Consider the following 21077-nt stretch of genomic DNA (forward strand, 5'->3'; position numbering starts at 1 on the left):
TCAGGTGAATCTCCCGTGCATATTGTACGCTATCATATTGTCACACATTTTCGCGTTTATCACTAGCGCTGCGTGTAAGTATTTCTTCTGGTTCTGCCGTTTGATCATTGAGCGGGGGCTGTCCTCCAAAGTTCAGTTGTAAAGATTAAGTTTTTGTGTGGATGCGCACTGTAGTTTAAAACTACAAGCTAATCATCGAAGTTTTAAACTTTGAAGATTACAAACATCGTGTGAACCCAAGGATTTTCTGGTATTGCATCACAATTTGCTATGCGTTTTGTTTGTAATATATATGACTGCTCCAAAAAGGTTTTTTTTTGTGTGTGTGTGTGTGTGTGTGCAGCAGGTTTTTCACATCTAGGACTATACAGAACTTTGTTTAAAGTATTTTCCCAGTAATCAAAGCTGCTAATCAAATTTGAGAAGTAAGATTATTCCCTGGAACTTAATTATTGTCTCCTTGTCTCTTGAGTGGTAATTTTTTTTTTTTTGCCAAAGATGTTCTGTTTTTGCTGGTGCATTGGTTTTTTCCATCTGTTTGTTCGCAAAATACAATGTAAATCAAAAAGTTATGCGCGGATTTGAATGAATTTTTTTTTAGGGTGAAAGTTGGTACAAAGGAGCAGATTAGTAAAGTTTGGTATTGATGTGGATCAATGTGATTGAATCCAAGATTTTTTGTTTTATTATTTTTTAAAGGATTCTTCATTGTTGGGAAATGGGGCCTTTTTTAGCATATAAGTGAAAATGATCTGCATGGCAGAGGTTTGTGCTGTCTGAGTGTTTTTTTTTTGTTTCTTTCTTTTTATTAAAGATACACCTATTTACTTTCATTAGTTGTGAGTTTGTTTTGAATTTTTTAACAGTTGAATTATTCAAGCGGTACGGGATAAGTCATCCTGGTTATTTAAGGTAAAGCTTCATCCACTCTGAGTGACTGAAAGCTATTTCTATGGAAATTGAAAAATGTTCAAGTTAGACAAATATATAAAGCAATAAAAATCTGAAGAAAGTGCTTGTAAGTACCGCTTAACCACAGGCAATGCTTGTAATATTTCAAAAGGGCATCAGGTTTAATCAAGAGTTCTGGAAGAAGAAGAAGAAGCAGAAATGAATGTCGGCAAATAGAGATCTTGTCAAATCTCTTCTAAAATTGGATTTGAGTTCTGGGCAGCGTTCTAGGAAGAAGAGTAATAGATGCAGAGGCTTCTTCTTGGCATGCTTTGCCAGAGTTTAATTGAAATGAGAGGTGAATCCTAGACAGACACTAATTTTAGACGTTGCCCTTTTGCCCATAAGAAGACAAATTTCAGGTAACCTTTGCGTATGTGTGTCAAACAGGCAAAAATACCAGACGGCACACGACTGTATTCGGATTGCACGTTGAAAACTAAACATGCCCGACGGAAAAAGAAGAACTTGGGAAGAAAAAAAAGAAGAAGAGGATGGCATTGCAGTGTGCATAGCAAATGATTTGTTGAAGCCAAAAGTGGGAGATTCTGCTCGTGAATGTATCATACCAGTTGCTCCTTGAATCTTCAATCTTTGTGTATGCATGTCTGGTTGAGAAATCCTTGTTTTAGGTTTGGCACTTTGGTGCGTGGATGGAGCCTAGTTCAAATGCAGCACTCACGTTATCACCATACTTTGTACTTTAATGCACCATATACTGCAAGCTCCATGTATCTGTAAGGAATAGCCCAGCATGTTTTACTTCCTATCTCGTAATGCTGTGTGCTGTTAATTATCAATCGGTCGACACTTGCATTATGCATTCGTGTGTGTATTTTGAGGAAGATGCTGCAAATCGTAAAAAAGTGAGTCACGCATTGGGGACAGGCACATGATAGATTGGAAGTAACAGTAGCGGTCATTTTTTTTTAAAAATCACTCGGGGGAGTTGTGAAATGTTTCTACATGTACTGGACACACCCAAGCATTCAAGTGCTTGAGTTCCGATTATACCATATTGATAAACTCGATGCTCTTATCATACTCCATGCAATAGTTTTATTTCTTTGCAGACATCAGAAGAAACAAACACTGATTTTGATGAAGATTGCTGTGGTTTCTCACTACCAAAGCAGTTGCACTTGTGAAAGCAAAATTTGACCAATGCCATTTCAGTGTTTTATTTTGTTTTGTTTTTGTTTTTGTTTTTGTTTTGTTTTGTTTTTGTTTTTGTTTCGTTTTGTTTTGTTTTTGTTTTTGTTTTGTTTTGTTTTTTGCATGGCAGTTGTTGTATTAGCTTTTATGAAATAAAATGCAGTAAAGGGAGTTATTTGTTTGTTGGTTTTTAAAAAAGCAGGGCTTTACCTTCAAAAGGTTTTAGCTGGAAATGAAAAGACCATGGGAAATGCAAAGGCCAGTATAAACGTGGAGGTTGGTAAGGTCTGTACTGTGTGTGTGTGTGTGTGTGTGTGTGTGTGTGTGTGTGTGTTGGTCTGCACGTCTCACAAAATTGCTCCTGTGCTTGCTTCTTGTCAGATTTATTTTGTTGAGCCTGCCAACAAATTTGCCAGATCTCTCTCTGATTATGTTGTTCTTTTTTTCTCCATTTTTGCTCTGTCTCTATATATCCCTCCCTCTGTATCACCCCTTCTGTCTCTCTCTCTACCCTTTCTTATCCCTCTCTTTTTCTTTCTCTTCTTTTTTCCCCCCTTGGAGGGACTTATTTTTTTTCCCCCAATCTGTAAGTTGTGATTGATGTCTATGAAGGTAAATTGAAGGCACTGAAAAAGGTCACATTGTGCCTCCTGTTAGCCTCGAAATTGAAATTTGAAGAGATTTATTGAATTCGGCGCTGCCCCAGCGCGAGTTTGGGCTTCGCTACCACAAATGCGCATCTTCGTTAGGGACGCATATATATGTATATATATATATATATATATATATCTGTACTATTGTATGTGTGTGTGTGTGTGTGTGTGTGTTCTTCATTGAATTTAGGCCCTTTTTTTCTTTCTCACTTTTGTCATAGATTGATATTTCAGGTAAAGTTGGGTTTACAGCTTTGCAGAATTATGAGCCAAATGTGATTTGTTTCAATATTTGTTTTGCTCGGGTCTCTTCCCCACAGAGTTGCCATTATAGAATACAAGTCTCATTTTTGGAAATATGTATGGCATCCATCCCATCTATGGAAGATTGATTAGCATTCAGCCTCGTGCACATAAATGTGTCTCATCATTTATGCTGCCTGCTACATCCTTCTCATGTTTCATGGTGTGTGGAATATGCATTTTGTTCATTGTGAATTAATCATTTTTACTGCAAAGTAGGATGTAGGCCTATACTCTTTCATCATTCGGGTTAATGCCATTAGAATTTTTTCCTCTTTTTTTGGGGGGGGGGGGGAGGGGGGTGTTAGAGATAGGAAGATTGAACACTTGCCATCTATTTTATGTGTGTGTGTGTGTGTGTGTGTGTGTGTAGAATGTTAAGGCATAAGTTTTGCTGTGGTTCCTTAACGATAGATTTTCTTGGTGAAAATGTACATGGGGATGATGACTGTGAAGACAGGAGTAATAAAGATGCAAAATTATGATAATTGCTTGCAGTGCATGTTCAAATACATATCAATGAGATATGAAAGATGACACTTAGTGAACATCAGTCCCCAAAGCTCCAATGTTGATGAGTATGGCCTGTTAAAAGATGTACAAGGAAATCATGCAAATAGGGTCTTTGGGAGGCGCCATTAAGCGCTTGGTCCAGAAAAATCCGACAAATTGATTCCTAATTGCTACTTTGGGAGCAATTGGAGGGGAATGACAGGTGCGAATTTGTTTTATGGTTAGAGCACAGTTCTGTCATTTTAAGTTTTTTTTTTCTAAGTCATACTTAACCCGTTGTAGACTAGTCCTGAGTAAACTCGGGCATGTGTCTATGGGAAATACATGTTATAGCAAAATTGGCTCGCCCTCAATGGGTTACAGGGAGGAAGTAAATAAGTTGACATGAAGAAAACTAATGCTTTTATGTCTGTCTGTTCCTTACAGTGGAGGGAAAAAATAAAAAGAGGAGTTGAATTGTATTCTAGAGAAAGAGAGAGAGGAAGAGGAAAATATTAATACAGTGGTATTCTGTCTCTATGAACAAGTTGTTCGTAAGGGGTGTTTTTGTCTCGTACCCAGGGATAACATTCCGCCCATTGGATCCTGTCAATATTGCATTGACCCCCGAGGTATTGTGCCGCGGCCCCAACAAGAGGAGCTGGACGTTGCCCGCGCCGGTCAATAACCGGCGGTCCAGTGGCGTAGTCGCAGAAGGCTTATTGCTGTTTGCGTCTGTCTCCATCGGTCAACATGCACTTTTGCGGGCTTTAGGGGAATTAACTGGGCAGGATTTTTGACAAGCTGTTGCGAGTCGCAAACTCGTGTCGCATAGAGAGTTGAGAATTGCCGAGACATTGCCTGAGGTGATCTGGCATACTGTTTTATGCTCTCATCTTTCTTGATACAGTTTCCACACTCAAATGGTACTGCACCTGTATCTGACTTTGAGAACAATTTTTGTTGCGCTCTTCACTATTTTGCACATATATTTCTATCCCTTGTGCATCATATCACCAACTCGATATTTAATCATAAATTGCACCAACTTCTTCAAGCCTCTGAGATATTGATAGTTACGGAGAAAAGTCTTCATGGAACTTTGAAGGTAGAATGCGACCAAACACACAGCTCTGACTCATGTTTACCCCTCAAGAAAGCTCTCTCTCTCGAGAATAGTTAATGTCAGGGGTCATGCAAAGATAATGACGACGATGTTTTAAGGTTAAGGAAGAAGTGATTGTCGAGGCATGGGGGGCAACCACGGAGAGCCGAGGAGACACCCATGCCCCGTCCCCCCCCCCCCCCCACCCCCACCCATTCAATGAGAGTGATTTGTAAGGAGAACCAGTTAATTATCAACCACCGGAATGTATGCGCTGGGGGGACAATTCATCAAACCGGGCCGTTTTCCTCCAGACTCGGGTGCAGCGAATGCACAACGAGGCTTTTATGCGGGACAGGGGTGATCAATCGCCTGCCATCCATCCATCCAGTGGAATGCCTCCGAGGGGGGTCGGAAAATGTTACCTCAAGGAACATATAGATCGTCAACTATCTCTCTTCCCCACCCCCTCCCCTTGTTCCACTTTTCATCTCGAGTTCAACTTGCGATGAAATGAAATGAAATTTGTTGTGTGACACACACATATAGTGGCATTATCTGAGAATTGATGACAGTCTTCACCCCCATCCCCCTCCCATCTAATCTCTCTCTATTTTTTTGTCCACTTTCTGAACCCAAAGTATAGAAACAAATTGTTGATTTTGTCATGTTGATGCATGGCATGGACATGGTAAAATTTGAAGCTACCTTTGGATGTTGTTCATGTATATATCTCCCTTTCTCTCCATCTGTCTATCTCTCTCGCTCATTGTCTCTCTGTGACTTCAGCTTTCTTGCTTTCTTGTTTCGTGTTTCTGTGTTTTCAGACATTTTGTCTGCTGAGAGTGGGTTTCTTGCTCCTCCTTGAGCTGAAGTGGTCGAGGTCATTTGTAACGGTAGGAGACATTACCCCACTCTTGAGACAAACTTCTTTGACGATGGAATGCCTAAACTCTCCTTTTTGTTATGTTGTTGTCGTTGCTGTTGATTTTTTTTTCTTTGTCCTTTTTGAGATATTTGAAGAATTGGAGAGACATTTGGTGAAGGAATTGGGAATTTCCCCTTGGACAATCACTACTACAAAATGAGTAATCGGAATGATTTATGCTTTGACGTAGGAGATTCTCTAGGTACAAAATAGTTGTGAGGGTTCTGTTCTCCTTCTTGGTATTACATATCCAATTTCAAACAAACGACAAAAAAAAAAAAAAAAGCTGTATCATGCTTTTCTGACGTTCTACTGCTAATGGATATTATCATTTGAATAGTGTCCTTTTGCAGTGTATTCAAATTCTATGCACACTTCCACCACAATGGGATTTTTCCTGGAAACCTCAAAGCTTTTACGTCAGATTTGCCGGGACTGCAACAACTGATTCACATGCAATCTGATTTTATGCCCATCGATGAAATGCGGTCATTGCTCTGTGGAATTCCCCGTACTTAGTGGTAATCAGATAAATATCAAGTCTACAACTGTGCTTCAAATCTGTCGTATCAGAAAACGATTGCGACTGATCTCTGCTTTTGACTGAAGCCATGTTCCCTTCACGTGTACAGCATTGAGCATGCATGAATATCTTCGTCTCTTTTTCTTAAAAAGGAAATACAGCTTACAACCCAAGACTGTTGACAGCCGATGTGTGAAATGTTTCGAATTAACATTTGAATGATGAGGATTACGCCATGGATGCAAGAATGGAAGCCCAGACAGCGACTGGAGACTACTGCTACACAACATTAACCTCACATTGTGCAAATCATCATATTATATTGAGGTATAGGAATGTAGGAGGAAGGGGTAGGTGGGGGGGGGGGGGGGGGATTTCAACAAAATCAATTTCCCGGCAAGCATTTCTCATGGAAAGAGTTCTCAGCAGGCATCAAACGAGCAAGTTAGACCACAGGAGGCGACCACACCCTAAGTGAGAAATCTTGTGATCATCAGACGACGAGTCCTGCCTCATGATTTACCTGGTAGTGAATTTCGGGCAAAAAAAGATAAAATAAGTAAGTAAAACAACATCAATAGGTCTTTGCGTCTGCAGTGGCACCAGTCAAATGGCCAGGGAGACAGACGTTTCATTTATGAGCGAATCTCAGGGTGCGCATCTTACCTCAAAGGGCGTAACTCAACCCCCCCCCCCCCCACCTCCATCTTCATTTTGAGGACAATTCTGCCCCCCCTATGGCAAACCTGGCACCCCAGTGAAGCCTCTGGATGCATGCATCCTCCCCATACATTCCCATGGCCTGCAGTGGATAGTTCTGCTACTTTTCAAATGATCGCCTCAACAAACTTTTTTGTTGTTGCTGTTGTTGTTTTTTTGTGTGTGGTTTTTTTTTTTTGTATCTTCCCCAATCATATTCCCCCCCCCCAAAAAAAAAAAAACCACCAAAAAACCCCAAATTTTGTTTCAAGAATACAACATACTTCAAAGCAAACGAAAGAAAAAACATAGGATACCCCCTGTATTGTAATCACAAAGCGCTGTACCTAAAGTTATTTGCTTTAGGGACAGAAATTACTGTAAGCAACATCACCTTTGACACAGCCATACATGGTTCCCTCTTTGCGGCACCTGATTATATTTACATTATTGTCCTTCAGTCATTACCCTTACCTACATCTTATTTTCTCCTTCTTTTTTGTACCCCCCTCTTATGTCTTGTTGCCTTCTTCAATAACCATTCTCATTGATCACTCCTGCCGGTGTGTTAATTATCATCCTCGCTCCCCGGTCCTCAAACGAACTGGCCGCGAGCAGAGTTGCGCTCCTCCGCACTCTCTTCCCCCCCAACACGTCGGGGTGCCTGGCTTTGTAGTCAAGCCAGACACCATCAATCAAGTGCTAGGATGTCCACATGGGGGCCGGTACAGATGTGTTTTTGAGGAGATATATAGCTTGTGTGTGTGAATGTATGCCCGTGTGAAATGACATTGATATTATAATGACTACTATTAGTGTTATCAATCTCCTTAGTCTCATATTCACAGGCATTATAGGCTAATTGTTTAATGGATGTGATAGATGATTGATCTTGCCATAGGTATTTCCATCATCATCATCATCATCATCATCATCATCATCATCATCATCATCATCATTTACTCTCATTTGTTATGATTGTCTATATTGTAGTTTTCATCAATATTGGGTATTTGGAGCAGGAATTTACAATACAATACAATCAGATCATTTATATAGCACTCTTACACAGTCAATGACTGGTTTCACAGCACTTTACAACAAAATTCAGTCACAGATTAGCATTAAAAAAGAAAGTCTTAAGATTCTTCTTGAAGATATCAAGGGATGGGGAAATACGAATGAACCGAGGTAGATCATTCCATGATCGTGGTGCAGCCGTCACGAAGGCATTGTCTCCTGCTCTATTTGGTTGTAGTCTATCTCTTTTCTTTATTGTAAATATGTTTGTACTCTCATACCCCGAGAGAGGGTCGATAGAGTCAATAAAATCTTACAAATCTTACAAATCGTACAATCTTACAAATCTTGAAGTATGCATTGAATCAATGCCAGTAGATGACACACAGCACTGAATCCTGCGCCTGCAAGTTAAACTGACTTCAGATTGGCATCGGTCCATGGGGTGCATTTAACATACTTTCACATACATTTTAGTAGTGAATACAACATATTTGTGGGTATTGGCTGAAGATTCCCCCGTAAGTTGTTTGGAATGATTACAAATAAAATACTATATCTGTTATTATGTACGTGAAAAAGCCACAGTCTACTAATTTCTGAACTTTACAGCCTAGAAATGGCTCCTTTACACTCTTACAACTTAAGAGTGGAGAAAAAATCACAAAAAGCATAGAAATCTAAGCATTCCACACTTTTGATCTAAATTTCATTTTTTTTTCTTGTTCAGCAACGAAGGCATTTCATCTAGTCTTATGTGATGCGTCATCATGAAAGCCATGAAATGTCAGAAAATGATTTATTTATTTTTGACAGATATGGATTTGCCAGATGCTTAGTTATGTATAGTTTGTCCTACTTCATTACAAGCAAAATATCAAAAAAAAAAAACCCTTAAAATTAGAAAACTGTAGAGGTTATGTTGCCAGATTAGGCTTTGCTAGCATTTTTCTCCCTTTTATGACCTCCGACGTTATACGGATAATGTGATGATGCACCAATTACTGTATGTGTTCAGAGTGTATAATGCACAGGTACACGAGGATTTTGTACCAATGGTGAGAAGTTCAACTTTAACTCCTCTGCTGCCAGCCTGGCAATTTTGTTCTACTCATCGTACACAGAGCCTGTGATGCAACAAGCTTGTCTAGTCAGCGAAGAGTTAAATCTATGCAGGGTAGTTGTAAATGTAGCTCTCAAGGGGGAGAAGGAGCTGGGGGGGATGTGGATGTACTTGGAGCGCATCATCGACAGGACCCTGCTCCTCTTTGAGCTTCAGACTATTTTTCTTCCTCTCGGCCCTTCTCCGTGCACGTACACACGAGCTCTCTTGGAGCATTCACGATGCGATTTGGCAATGATGGCGGCCAGCTGAACAAGTTGGCGTGTTGACGACGTTGACGGATATAGCGGCGACGCGATGGCAGGAGTTAGCCGAGTGGAAAATGGCCAGCTTGTCCCCCTGCGAAAAATTCTAGCTGGTTGCTGCGTCTCACCCTTGGAATGTCAGGGACAAACAAGAAACAAACAAACAAAACAGACAGAAGCAGCGCATACCTTCCAGCAGTCTCTATGGAGATAAATTCCATGACATTGTGAGCTATTCACAGCTGGGTGCATAATGTTCAGATTTTACTCGTGTAAAGTTGGTAGTTTGTGGAACATTGTTGTGCATTTGTGGACATTCTGTAGAGGCAGTGTTGCGGGGGGGGGGGGGGGGCAAAAGAAAGGATGGGGCTATTCTACGAGATCATATTGTCCAAATTTAATTCACAAAGACAAGATGCCGTTGTACAATATTTTCATGATGACATATGACTTCCTGTTCTTCTTATTTCTCTAACTTCTTTAATTCCATTTGAAGGTATTGCCATATCTAATTTACTGATTTCATACTTTTTGTTTTTGTTTGTCTGTTTGATTGGTTGGTTGGTTGTACCATAGTAGACATTTGCAAGCTGAATATCATGGTTGTACCATAGCAGGCATTTACATGCTGAATATCAAGCCACTTAGTACAGTTGTACTTGGCCTTTAATGTATATTGTGGTGACATGCAAGAAGGCAGGCCACCATGCAAGTCACGTATATCAGCCACACATGATAACAAGAGTCGGTCAAATTTGCCGCCCTTCACTCGTGGCGCAGGTTGTTTGTTGGGCTGAGATTCTTGCAATGATCTTCTGGAGTAGGATTCCAGTGTGATCAGGTAGTGTACAAATCAACAACTAGTATGTTCTCTGCAGTATTTGGGTTGATTTTTCTTCTCCGTGAAAATGAAAAAATATATTTGAAATTAGATTCTCTTTTTTAGATTTTGTTCAGAGTGCTTGGTGTTTGTAATTTTTTTTTTTGAAACAGATTATGGTTTTGCCATCAAAATATGATTTTCCACTGTCTATCTGTATGTGGTTTAATGTGTGTACAGAAGTTGGCAATCCTGCAGTGTGCATGACCTTTCAGGTTTTCTCAGAAATCTTATCTACAATTTTTACCAAATGTCTGCTGCTCTGAGTTTTGTTTGTTTTTTGTTTTTACTCAAATGTATGGTACTTTTTTTTTTACGTGTCCTGATATGCACATGTGCCTTAGAACTGCACTCCTGCATTTAAAAGCATGTATACATTTTGATCAAAGGGCAATTTCTTGATAGAAGAGAGCACCGAGTTTGATCTCTCCTTTCCCCTCGAATCTGCCAAAGATTTCAATAACATGTCACTCGGGTGACATCCCCGTGATCTAGTCATGATTCACACCCAATCCTTCTGGGATGTGCCACTCGTTTCAGAGAGGTGGGCGATGGAAAATGCACAGTGGCAAATCTTTTCTATTTGCCAATTCCCGCCTGATGTCCATGTGCTCGCACTTCTCCGTCTGGTGTGAGGCGCCATATCACCATGCATGCATAAAGTTTGGAGGGGGGGGGGGGGGGGAAGCCGGAGCCAGAGAAAGTGGCTGCTTCCACTGTCTTATTCACCTCAAAGAGGAATGCAAGGATTTTGCACATTTATACAGTTCTCTGTCATTCTTCACATTGCCTGTGGCTGCTGAAATATATTCATCACTTGAAACAAAGGATGAAAGGGAGATACATGTAGGTACAGTTGGTGTAGATAGATAGATTGTTAGATGTCTAGATAGCTAGAGAAAAGAAAATAAAGAGAGAGAGAGAGGAGAGAGAAAGATATATAGATAGATAGCTAGATAGAAGGATAGATAGATAGATAGATAGATAGATAGATAGATAGAGATAGGTAGTTATATAGATAGATAGAGTGATGGACAAATAGGTAGATAAATTGATAGGTAGCGAGATATATAGATAGGTAGATAGAAAGATAGATCGATAGATAGATGGATGGATAGATAGATAGATAGGTAGATAGAACGATATATAGATAGATAGATAGATAGAGATAGATAGGTTGTTATATAGATAGAGCGATGGATGAATAGGTAGATAAATTGATAGGTAGCTAGATATATAGATTGGTAGGTAGATAGATGGATGGATAGATAGATAGAGGGGATGCATGGATGAAGAGACATTGTACAGAGTTTGAAAGCAAGGATGAATCCAAGTGCATGTAATGTGATTTCAGAGACTTACAAATGTAAGTGTTGAGTAGATCTGTACCAAATGCAATGCAGAACTGGTTACCGACGGAAGTGAAGATGCAATGTTTCGGATGGATGCAATTATGTTGAGAGGTTTTGAGCAGCATTTTGACAGATTGGGATATCTTAGGGGCATAGAGAGGAAGAGAAAGAACGAGAGAGGGGGTAAGAAAAAAGAAGTATTTACTGAATCAAGCATGTATCGTGCATTTAGGCATCAAATTGGGACAGAGTATCATGAAGGCCCACGTGTTGAATTGGTAATGAAATTATATTATTTGAGACACTGTGTCTACAAACTGTACACAATATATGTGAGTACGGAGGAAATATATACCCTTAAGTCTTCACATGCTGGATGATGTTGGTGTGAAGAGCCCGCAAAATATTTGTCAAAAACAACCAACTGCATGTACTCATGAGATATAGAGGAGATTTTATACATGATCTGCGTCAATACCCCCCCCCCCTGAACATTGTGATTTGAGTAAAAATTGATGTTGAAGACACAAACAGATGGGGTCTCCTGAATGAGAGAACAGGGTTTTTTTTTCTGTTTTTCTTTTTTGACAGTTCAAACTTGTACCAATGTGCAGAGGAATCAGTTTTGAATCACTTTACAGTCAAATTTAGGATGGAAAATGAATCCACAGGGTCAAAAGCTCCTTGGAGCGGTGAATAAAAGGTTAAATGGGAGAGATCATTCTTGTGAGGGCACATTTTGTTTTAGAATTATTCAATCATAAGTACTAAGGAAAAATTTTAGGGAAAAATTATGTAAATGAAGTACTATAATGTGCTCACCAGAATAAAGAGGAAATGCAAAGACAGTACTGTTTTCTAAATTCATGAAATTCTTCCGTCGAGATGTTTCCATTGCAACTGATTGACAAATTGCCCTACATCGACGTAAATAAGCACTGAATTGATCAGTGTTTTAGTAGTAGCCATGATGAAAAATCATGGGCGTACATGCTCGGTGGTCTAGTGGAGATGACGCCTGTCCGGTGATCAGGAGGTCGTAGGTTTGAATCCTGCTCGAGTATGTACGCCCATGATTTTTCATCATGGCTACTACTAAAACACTGATCAATTCAGTGCTTATTTACGTCGATGTAGGGCAATTTGTCAATCAGTTGCAACAGTACTGTTTGTTTTTTAACTGAATAGCAATGATACAAAAGTGAGAGACAAATTGAATATACCAAATGAAAAGGACAGTACTAAGGAAGACAACAGAAAAGATGCAGAGAAAGAGAGAAAAAAACAACAACAATAAGATGATTTAAAAATGGAAACAGAAAAGTGAGAGAGGAATATTCTCAAGAGAAAGTATAGACAGGAGAGAGAGATTTCTGCATACAGTGTGTTTGAATTTCCAATTTCAGTCTCGCGCGAGTGACGACGGAAAAAACATGAACTTGTCATCTGCGATGAGATGGGCGAAAATATTTGTGTGCATTTGAGTGGAAAATCTGCCTGGTTCTTATTGATTTTTGCCCCATTGCGATTGGCTTTATGATTCGGCGTTATGAATTTCTGATGCCGCTCCACTAACGCTTCGCCGACCGCCGAGCATTTTTCTCATAAAGTCCGGTTGTCAGTTTTCGTTTGCTCGGGCCGTTTGTCTTTCATCCATTTACAAAGGAGAGCGGGCGAAAAGGGTATTTCTGTAAATGCATTTTCTTTCTTTTTTTTACGAGTGATGTGGCATTGTGTAGCCACACAAACTTTGTTGCCTTTGCAGGAAGTTTATTTTTCCTCTTACAGCAATATCTTGGGAGTCTGGCCATAATTTCATTTTCCCCTAAATTGATGTGTCATAAACCGGCATGTGTGCCTGCGCCTAGTCAACATGTTCCGAAATGAAAAGTCATGACATGATTTCATCTCTGAAGTTACCAGAGTTTATTCCTCCACTCACTCTTTATTTTGCTGTTGCTGAAAACATTCAGTGTTAGTTTCATGTGCCATATTTGTTCTTCCCATCCGAGGAAATCCCAAAGTTTTCTCCTCCGCCCCCGCCTCCTCCTCCTCCTCCTCCTCCTTCTCCCCATTAAGTCTTGTAGAGTTTCTCCATTTGTTTTACATCAAGTTACACTCAGTCCCAGTCTTCGTGCAGTTGGAGTTTCTCGTAATCGGAAACTGAGAAACCGCAGAAACGATCGGAGACAAATTTACCCCAGACAGAAAAAGAAAATGAAAAATTAGGTTGAATTATAGCAGGGAACCAACAGAAGCACATTAGTGAAAATTTGAACTAAATTAGACAAATGTTTAGAGGCTGTATAAAGCTTGTAACCTGTTACCTGTGGGGTTCGTGGTAGGAGCCATGCAAAGTTTGTGGAAATTTGAGAATCTCACGTGCAGTAGATTGAATGATGAGCCATTTTTAAAATGGCCTCCCACGGACACTGTTAATATGCTGCTGTTGTTGTTGTCACATAACCTAAGCGTAAGCTGGCATAGCATTGCTCAGGGGTACATATTGGACATCCATGAGGTGTCTCCCAATTTCCAATGTTCTAGAAAGTAGAATTTTCTCAATGATTCTGCTGTAGGACATACTTGATTGTTATATTCTGACATTCCCTGCAAGGAAAAAAAAAACTTTTTGTCTTCCCTGTTTTAGACAAATATACATTCTGCATGTGTGAGTATGTGAATGTATGTGTGTGTGCACAAAGCAATCAAGGGGTGATAAGTGGGACATTTTGGAGGGGGAGAAAGGTTTAGTTTCTGATATAACTTTTTCGTGAAATTCTGCTGTACTATATCAAATCCATTTGTTACAATGAAAAATGAAATGTGTGTTGCAATCATTGCCTTTGTTAAGTTTTATTTCCAAAGTACTAAAATACATTTGTATTACACACTAAAGGTCGAACAAATACTATCATTTTTGCCAACTGTGACCAATGTTGAAATTTGTTGATGTTGTACATTTATACCTATTTTGATTTCTGTTTTTATTTGAATGGAAGTGAATAAATATTGGAGAAAAAGATGATATACATAAGATCTCTGTCTTTGGTCTAATACAGGTAATTTAGGGAGACCAATAAAAGTGATCTTTCAAGGTTTACTGACACTCATACAGACCTGAATTCGTACATTTTTGAGTTTGCTAAATTGTGAAATAATCTTATGACAGTATATTCTCCTTTTGGGCGTTATTTTTGGAAATGCAAAGGGTGAAAATTTTACAGATCGCATATCAACCTCTTCTTATCATCATAATATCAGTGTCTGTTCCAGTGATGGTCTTTTGAGAGAACGCTTCCCTAATTTCTTGTGTAGCATCGCTCGGTTGACCGGCCAATATTCCATTAAGAAAGTCTTCCTGCATTCAATCTTATCTGATTTGACAAATGGCTCACTCAGTGTCGTGTTAGCCCACAAGAAGGAAGAGAACTGTAAGATATTTATCAGGATATTCATCTCAGCATTTTTTGTCTTGTTTGTGCTGTGCTGTACCTAGATATCTTTCATTGTGGGTCTCAGTAGCTGTATATTCTTTCTTTTTTTTTTCTTTCTAAGCCCTGAGGGTGGTAAGAGTATTAAAGCACTGATGCATTTATCTGTTACTTGTCTAAAGACTGGGTGCATGTATCAACAGGTGTTATCTCTTAGGTGTACATTGATAACACATATAGTTTGCATCATTTATTTTGATACCTCTTTGTTTATGAATTGATGAAGGCGCCATTAAAGAAAACAGAAGACAAAAAAGATATCTGATGAGAGTAGATAGTATTTTATATATTCCATTGCGCTTATTGTGACTTTTGGGGGAATTGTTTCCTTGATATTGTTTTGTCTCGTTATAATGATTCTGAAGGATCTCTATTAATTACCAACTTCATTGGAGCCTTGTTTTCTTGATTTTTCCCCTCCCTTTTTAGCTCACCTGAGCCAAAGGCTCAAGTGAGCTATTGCGATCGCCCTTCGTCCGGCGTCCGTCGTGCGTCGTGCGTCGTGCGTCGTGCGTCGTGCGTCGTCCGTCGTCCGTCGTGCGTCGTCCGTCGTCCGTCGTGCGTCGTGCGTAAACTTTTTACATTTTCATCTTCTTCTTGAAAACCCCAAGACCGATTTTCATCAAACTTGGCAGGTAGCATCCCTAGGGGGTTAGGAACTCAATTTGTTAAAATGGGCACCATGCCCCACCCAGGGGGCCCCCAGGGGGGCCCAAACCCCCCAAAATTAAGGAATCTGTAAAAATCTTCTTCTCTAGAACCAGAAGTGATAGAGCTAAGTTAATACTATGAGTTAGTACATTGATGACTGTAGTTTCAAGTTTGTTCATGGCAGAATCAGGGGTGCCCCCCTTGGGACCCAGGGGAGGGGGGTGGGGAGGGGTTCTAATGGGGCCTAAATTGTACATTTTCATCTTCTTCTTAAGAATCCCATGACCCATTTTCACCAAACTTGGCAGCTAGCATCCCTAGGGGGTTAGGAACCCAATTTGTTAAAATGGGCACCATGCCCCACCCAGGGGGCCCCAGGGGGCCCAAACCCCCCAAAATTAAGGAATCTGTAAAAATCTTCTTCTCTAGAACCATAAGTGATAGAGCTAAGTTAATACTATGAGTTTGTACATTAATGACTGTAGTTTCAAGTTTGTTCATGGCAGAATCAGGGGTGCCCCCCTTGGGACCCAGGGGAGGGGGGGGTGAGGAGGGATCCTAATGGGGCCTAAATTGTACATTTTTATCTTCTTGAGAACCCCATGACCCATTTTCACCAAACTTGGCAGGTAGCATCCCTAAGGGGTTAGGATCTCAATTTGTTAAAATGGGCACCATGCCCCACCCAGGGGGCCCCCGGGGGGCCCACACCCCCAAAATGAAGGAATCTTTTAAAATCTTCTCTAGTATCAGAAGTTATAGAGCTAAGATAATACTATGAGTGAGTACATTAATGACTGTAGTTTCAAGTTTGTTCATAGGAGATCCAGGGGTGCCCCTCGGGGAGGGGGGGGGGGGGGGTGGTTGGGAAGGTCCAAATGGGGGCCTAAATTGTACATTTTCATCTTCTTCCTGAAAACCTCATGATGGATTTTCGTCAAACTTGGCAAGTAGCATCCCTAGGGGATCAGGATCACAATTTATCAAAATGAGCACCATGCCCCACCCAGAGGGCCCCAGGGGGCCCCAATCCCCCCAAATTAAGGAATCTTTAAAAAAATGGGACCTTATTGTACATTTTCATCTTCTACTTGAGAGTGCCTGGTCAAATTTTGGTAGAGCTGTGAATAATTTAGATTAGTGACTGCGTGAAAGGTTAACTTGCGATACTCAGGTGAGCGCTAGACCCGCGGGTCTCTTGTCTATGTTTAATTCATTGTTCTGTTTTTCAGAGCAAAGATTTGTAGCACGATTCTTGTTTTGTAAATATCAATCATTCAAGATTTGACTCTGATCTGGTTTGTGATCTCCTATTCTGTCTGAAATAACAGTGATAATCAAGATGTATTTCAGTGCAAACAGGAATCTTTCGGGAGATTTTGTGTTATCATTATGAAATCTGTGTGGTGGGGGGGGGGATGATTTAACAATATCATGATATTTACTATTCATGGTGGTATCATTGTGTGCAGTGTACCACGCAGTGCTTTCAAAATTAGCCATTTTATCTTTGTCAGAATGTTTATCAGATATTAATTGGCATTGTGAGTATGAAGATGAATTTATCAGCCATAGGATGAGTGACAATTCTTTTTTTTTACCTGTTCCTGCAATATGTATTTCTTTTTGGTATGATGCTCTTTTCCAGGAAATGGTCCACAAATGCACTTTGAAATTTGGGTTGCTTTTTTGCATATAACTTCTTCATTATTTTTTTTTTCAGGGGAGTTCTTTTCAATATTTCAATACCCCAAGACACCATTGGTGTCTCTTTACTCAATGTCTGATTCTCTTCTTTTCTTTTTCTTTCCTTTTGTTTGTGTGCCAGGCCGTTGACTTGCAGCATGCAGTGACCCAGAACGCTCATCTTACCAGGCAGCTAGGGGAGCTCCACGGAAAACTTTCTCTTCTCGATCAGGTGGGTATGTCCACAAGGGAGCGTCTTCATTTGGGGGCCAGATATTGATGATGGTGATGATAATGATGTCAGGAAGTAATGGACTCTGAATTAACGATGATGACGCCACTGCTGCTGCTGCTGCTGATGATGATGATGATGACGACCACATAGATTTCATTGCTGTGGTAGTTGATAGTGGCGGAAAGATGATGGAGGCAGTAGGGACCACCACCGCAATCAATGAGTTTCAGAAGGGGAGTGATAGGGATACTGCTGCTCCTTGTGATGATGATGATGATGATGATGATGATGATGAGGATTAGGATGATGATGAGGTGGAGGAGGGAAACTTCAGTGATGAAGATGATGGTGATAATGATAATTATAATGATGATGAAGATGATGCTGATGAGGATGAAGATGATAATGATGATGATGAAGATGATGATGATGAAGACGATGATGATGAAGACGATGATACAGAAGATTTTGATGAAGTTGATGATGTGATTTTTGGTGCTAGAGAATTAGCTTATTGGTAGAATAAAAATAATGTCCTTGGTACATTATTTGGTGCAAGTGTGTCGTGACCAAGTTCTGCTTCTCACACAGTAATATGAAAGAGGGACAAAATGTCTTGACATGCCAATAAAAATGATGATTATGTTAAAGTTGAGGATGCAAGTCTTCTGTACTGTAAAGCCAAAGATCATAATTCTGATAGATGCGTCTGGTTTAATAGCTCTTCCACAGAGATGAGATACATCATGGATAGAAGCAAATAAGTTTGAAATTGGTGTATCACCTCAAAGTTTTAAGAAGCTAGGAGAAGAAGGCAGATAAATTGATCACTGAGAGATAGTTACTGCTGATACAGAAGAACATCTGTACATGCAGTGAGCCAAGATAGAGTGAAAGACGAAGAAATCTTGGTTGTTCCTCGTGGCATGTTTTTTGCTCGCAAAGCAAAGCTCCCTTTTTTTTTTCACCTGAACTCGCAGATATTGCAGCTGGCATTTAGAAGGTTGCGACGGAGCACGTCGGAGTCAGGATGTTACAGGGGAATAAACTTGGTAGACGTTCGCAAAACGGGGGGCCCTCGAGATGAATAATGAATGAATGTATGTTTCAGCCCCCTAACTCCCCCTCTCTGCTTTATTGATACAATGTTCTAGGTGCTTGAAGAATGCCGCCAGCTGAGAGACGATTTCTCGTCACAGCGTCAGATCCTTCACTCGACAATCGCGGAGAGAGACTGGTTGAGGGAGACTGTCATCAAACTCAACAGTGACATCGGAGTGAGTACTTCTTGGTGGAAGAAAAACTCGGAAGACAAATTTCTCCTCTCAGCAGAAAGCTCTTCCTTTCTTTCTGCCCCTCGCTTTTCCATATACTTTCCTCCCTACATTTCTTCAGAAGTCTACAATCTGTGAGTCTAATGTCTAATGTCTACATACATACATTCATACATACATGCATGTGTACATTTGTACATGAATACTTGTACATATGTGCACCGATATATTTATATCTAGTGAGAGAAACGGAGAGACAGACAGACGGACAAGAGAGATGAAATTATGCATAATATGTTTCTAGAGATAAAAGACAGATACATACAATGTAGAATGCATATCATACAGTGTACATACATGTATGTACATGCACACATACATACATACATACATACATACATACATACATACATAGTATTATATACAGAGTACATATACATAGCACCTAAAAATACAGAGTGTTTGTGTACATGTTTGTTCCGAAATAATAGATATTTTGATGGGTAAGAAGGATTGTGTACGCTGTATATTGGGGTTTTGACAGGAAGGGATGCAAAGAACGGTGCAACGGTTACCCCTCTCCAAAATAAATCAAAACAAAACAAAACAAATCAAAACAGAACCAACAACAACAACATTGCCTTTAACTCTTTCAATGAGGTACCGGTACTGTAAAATGAGGGATGTTCGCGTGCATTTTAATTTCGCGAATTTCGCGAGAGCCGAGTTTTGCGAAATTAAAATGCAAGCTGAAGACCTTGTTTACACCATATGCATCGAATGTTAGAGGCAACTCGCGAAAATTTCACGCTGCGAATAAGGCTGTCAGCTCCCATTCGCGAAAATTTCGTGGCGCCAAAATATTGTGTTTTACAGTATGGAGAGGCTAACAAACAATTATGAAATAGACTGAGTGGGTGCAGGAGTTTACAAAGTGGGCTACTATCCACTAGGGAGAGGAAACGGGAGCAATAACATCCGACAACTTTTTCCTTGCATTTCTAATGAGCTTGACTTTTAAAGTGGAGTGTGCTACACAAAAGATTTGCCTCACAACATTTCCGCATTGTACCTCCATTGATTGAAACTGGAGAAGTTTGACATTCCCTGGGACGGAATCAGTTGGCAAGGAATAACTCGTTTCCTGTTGCCAAACAAGACTTTTATGTCCTTGCAACATAATAGAACTTCAGGAAAGCTTGTTGAATAATATGTCGATTCTATGCCAAGTTACGTGGTATTGCAGTTGAAATCTTGATTATATTTGCTCACTTGCAAATGTAGGTACATATTTGATGTGGAAATTTGTGGACCACTGAAAACTTCAGTAAACTTTGTATGAAGGTACATTTAGTATGTTAATGGTTCGTGCTTTTTCCAGAAGAATAAATTGAGTGCCAAGAAAAAAAAAACCAAAAGCTACATGATTGTATGTTTAAGTATTAAAGGTTTTGACATACACCAAAGCCCAAGTGAGACATTTGGAGCTGATTTTAGGAGTAATTATAGTATTTATGTTGTAGACTAAATTTTGTGACACAAAACTTTCAATTACACATTACACAGCCAGTGCATTTAGTGAAACTCTGAAAAAGTCTTCTACATCTTTTTCCCACCCATTTTGAGGAGTGTTTTGAGGTGTGTATATGCTTGAGGCAGTGTGCATTACATTGTAACTGTAAGAGGTGCTTACATCTACTCTATACCATGTTTCACACTGCTAAATGGAATTGAGGAGGAAAAAAAAAAGAGGTGCGAAGTTTATCTGGTCATTATTGATTCTCTGCTTCGATTTCGTGGATTTTTCAAGGTCCCCAACCCTTTTTACGAAGTGGTGTTGTTGTTTTTTCACGGAAATGCAGCGTAGGTAATGCGAAGAGTGCTGCAACCGTCATTTCACTAAAGTCTGAAAGTCTCCCGCTTGATTGCATCTTCTCAAATGAAATGGAGGAAAGTGAGCTGCAGCTGCCCTTGTTTTCATCAGCAAGAAGAGAGAAAAAAGGAGGGAAAAGACTTGAAAATGGGACCAAATGGACCCTGGAATGATAGCTGCCAAGTTCGATCACATTTCCTTGCCATAATATCACAATTTCCCCCTGCTCCAGTTCCCTCCTTTGCGCATTGCTCCGTACGATGCCCCCACCCTATCGTGCCCCTCTTCATATTACGTCTGATAAACAGAACTCTCATGCTGCTGATGTTGTCGAGATTTGATGTCGGACCATTAAAACCTGAAAAAGGCGCAGCCATGCACAAGTGTCCCCATACTCAATTATGGGTCCATTCTCCAACCCCCCTTCCACACCAC

At 40.1% G+C, this 21077-nt stretch overlaps 1 protein-coding gene across 1 annotated transcript in view; it reads left to right on the top strand.

The window, feature by feature from the left end:
• Nucleotides 1–18903, top strand: part of LOC139742516 (uncharacterized) — a gene marked incomplete at its 3' end in the record, with an annotated part of 198444 nt that extends 179541 nt beyond the window's left edge. The window contains exons 8-9 of the mRNA XM_071653051.1: nucleotides 17403–17492; nucleotides 18650–18903. Of these exons, the coding sequence (XP_071509152.1) occupies nucleotides 17403–17492; nucleotides 18650–18903 (344 nt within the window). The remainder of the gene's footprint in view (nucleotides 1–17402; nucleotides 17493–18649) is intronic.
• Between the last annotated feature and the right edge of the window lie 2174 nt (nucleotides 18904–21077).

The sequence above is a fragment of the Diadema antillarum genome, unplaced genomic scaffold (assembly GCF_040938485.1).
Source record: "Diadema antillarum isolate AM-2024a unplaced genomic scaffold, OU_Dant_1.0 scf00000032, whole genome shotgun sequence".
NCBI lineage: Eukaryota > Metazoa > Echinodermata > Echinoidea > Diadematoida > Diadematidae > Diadema > Diadema antillarum.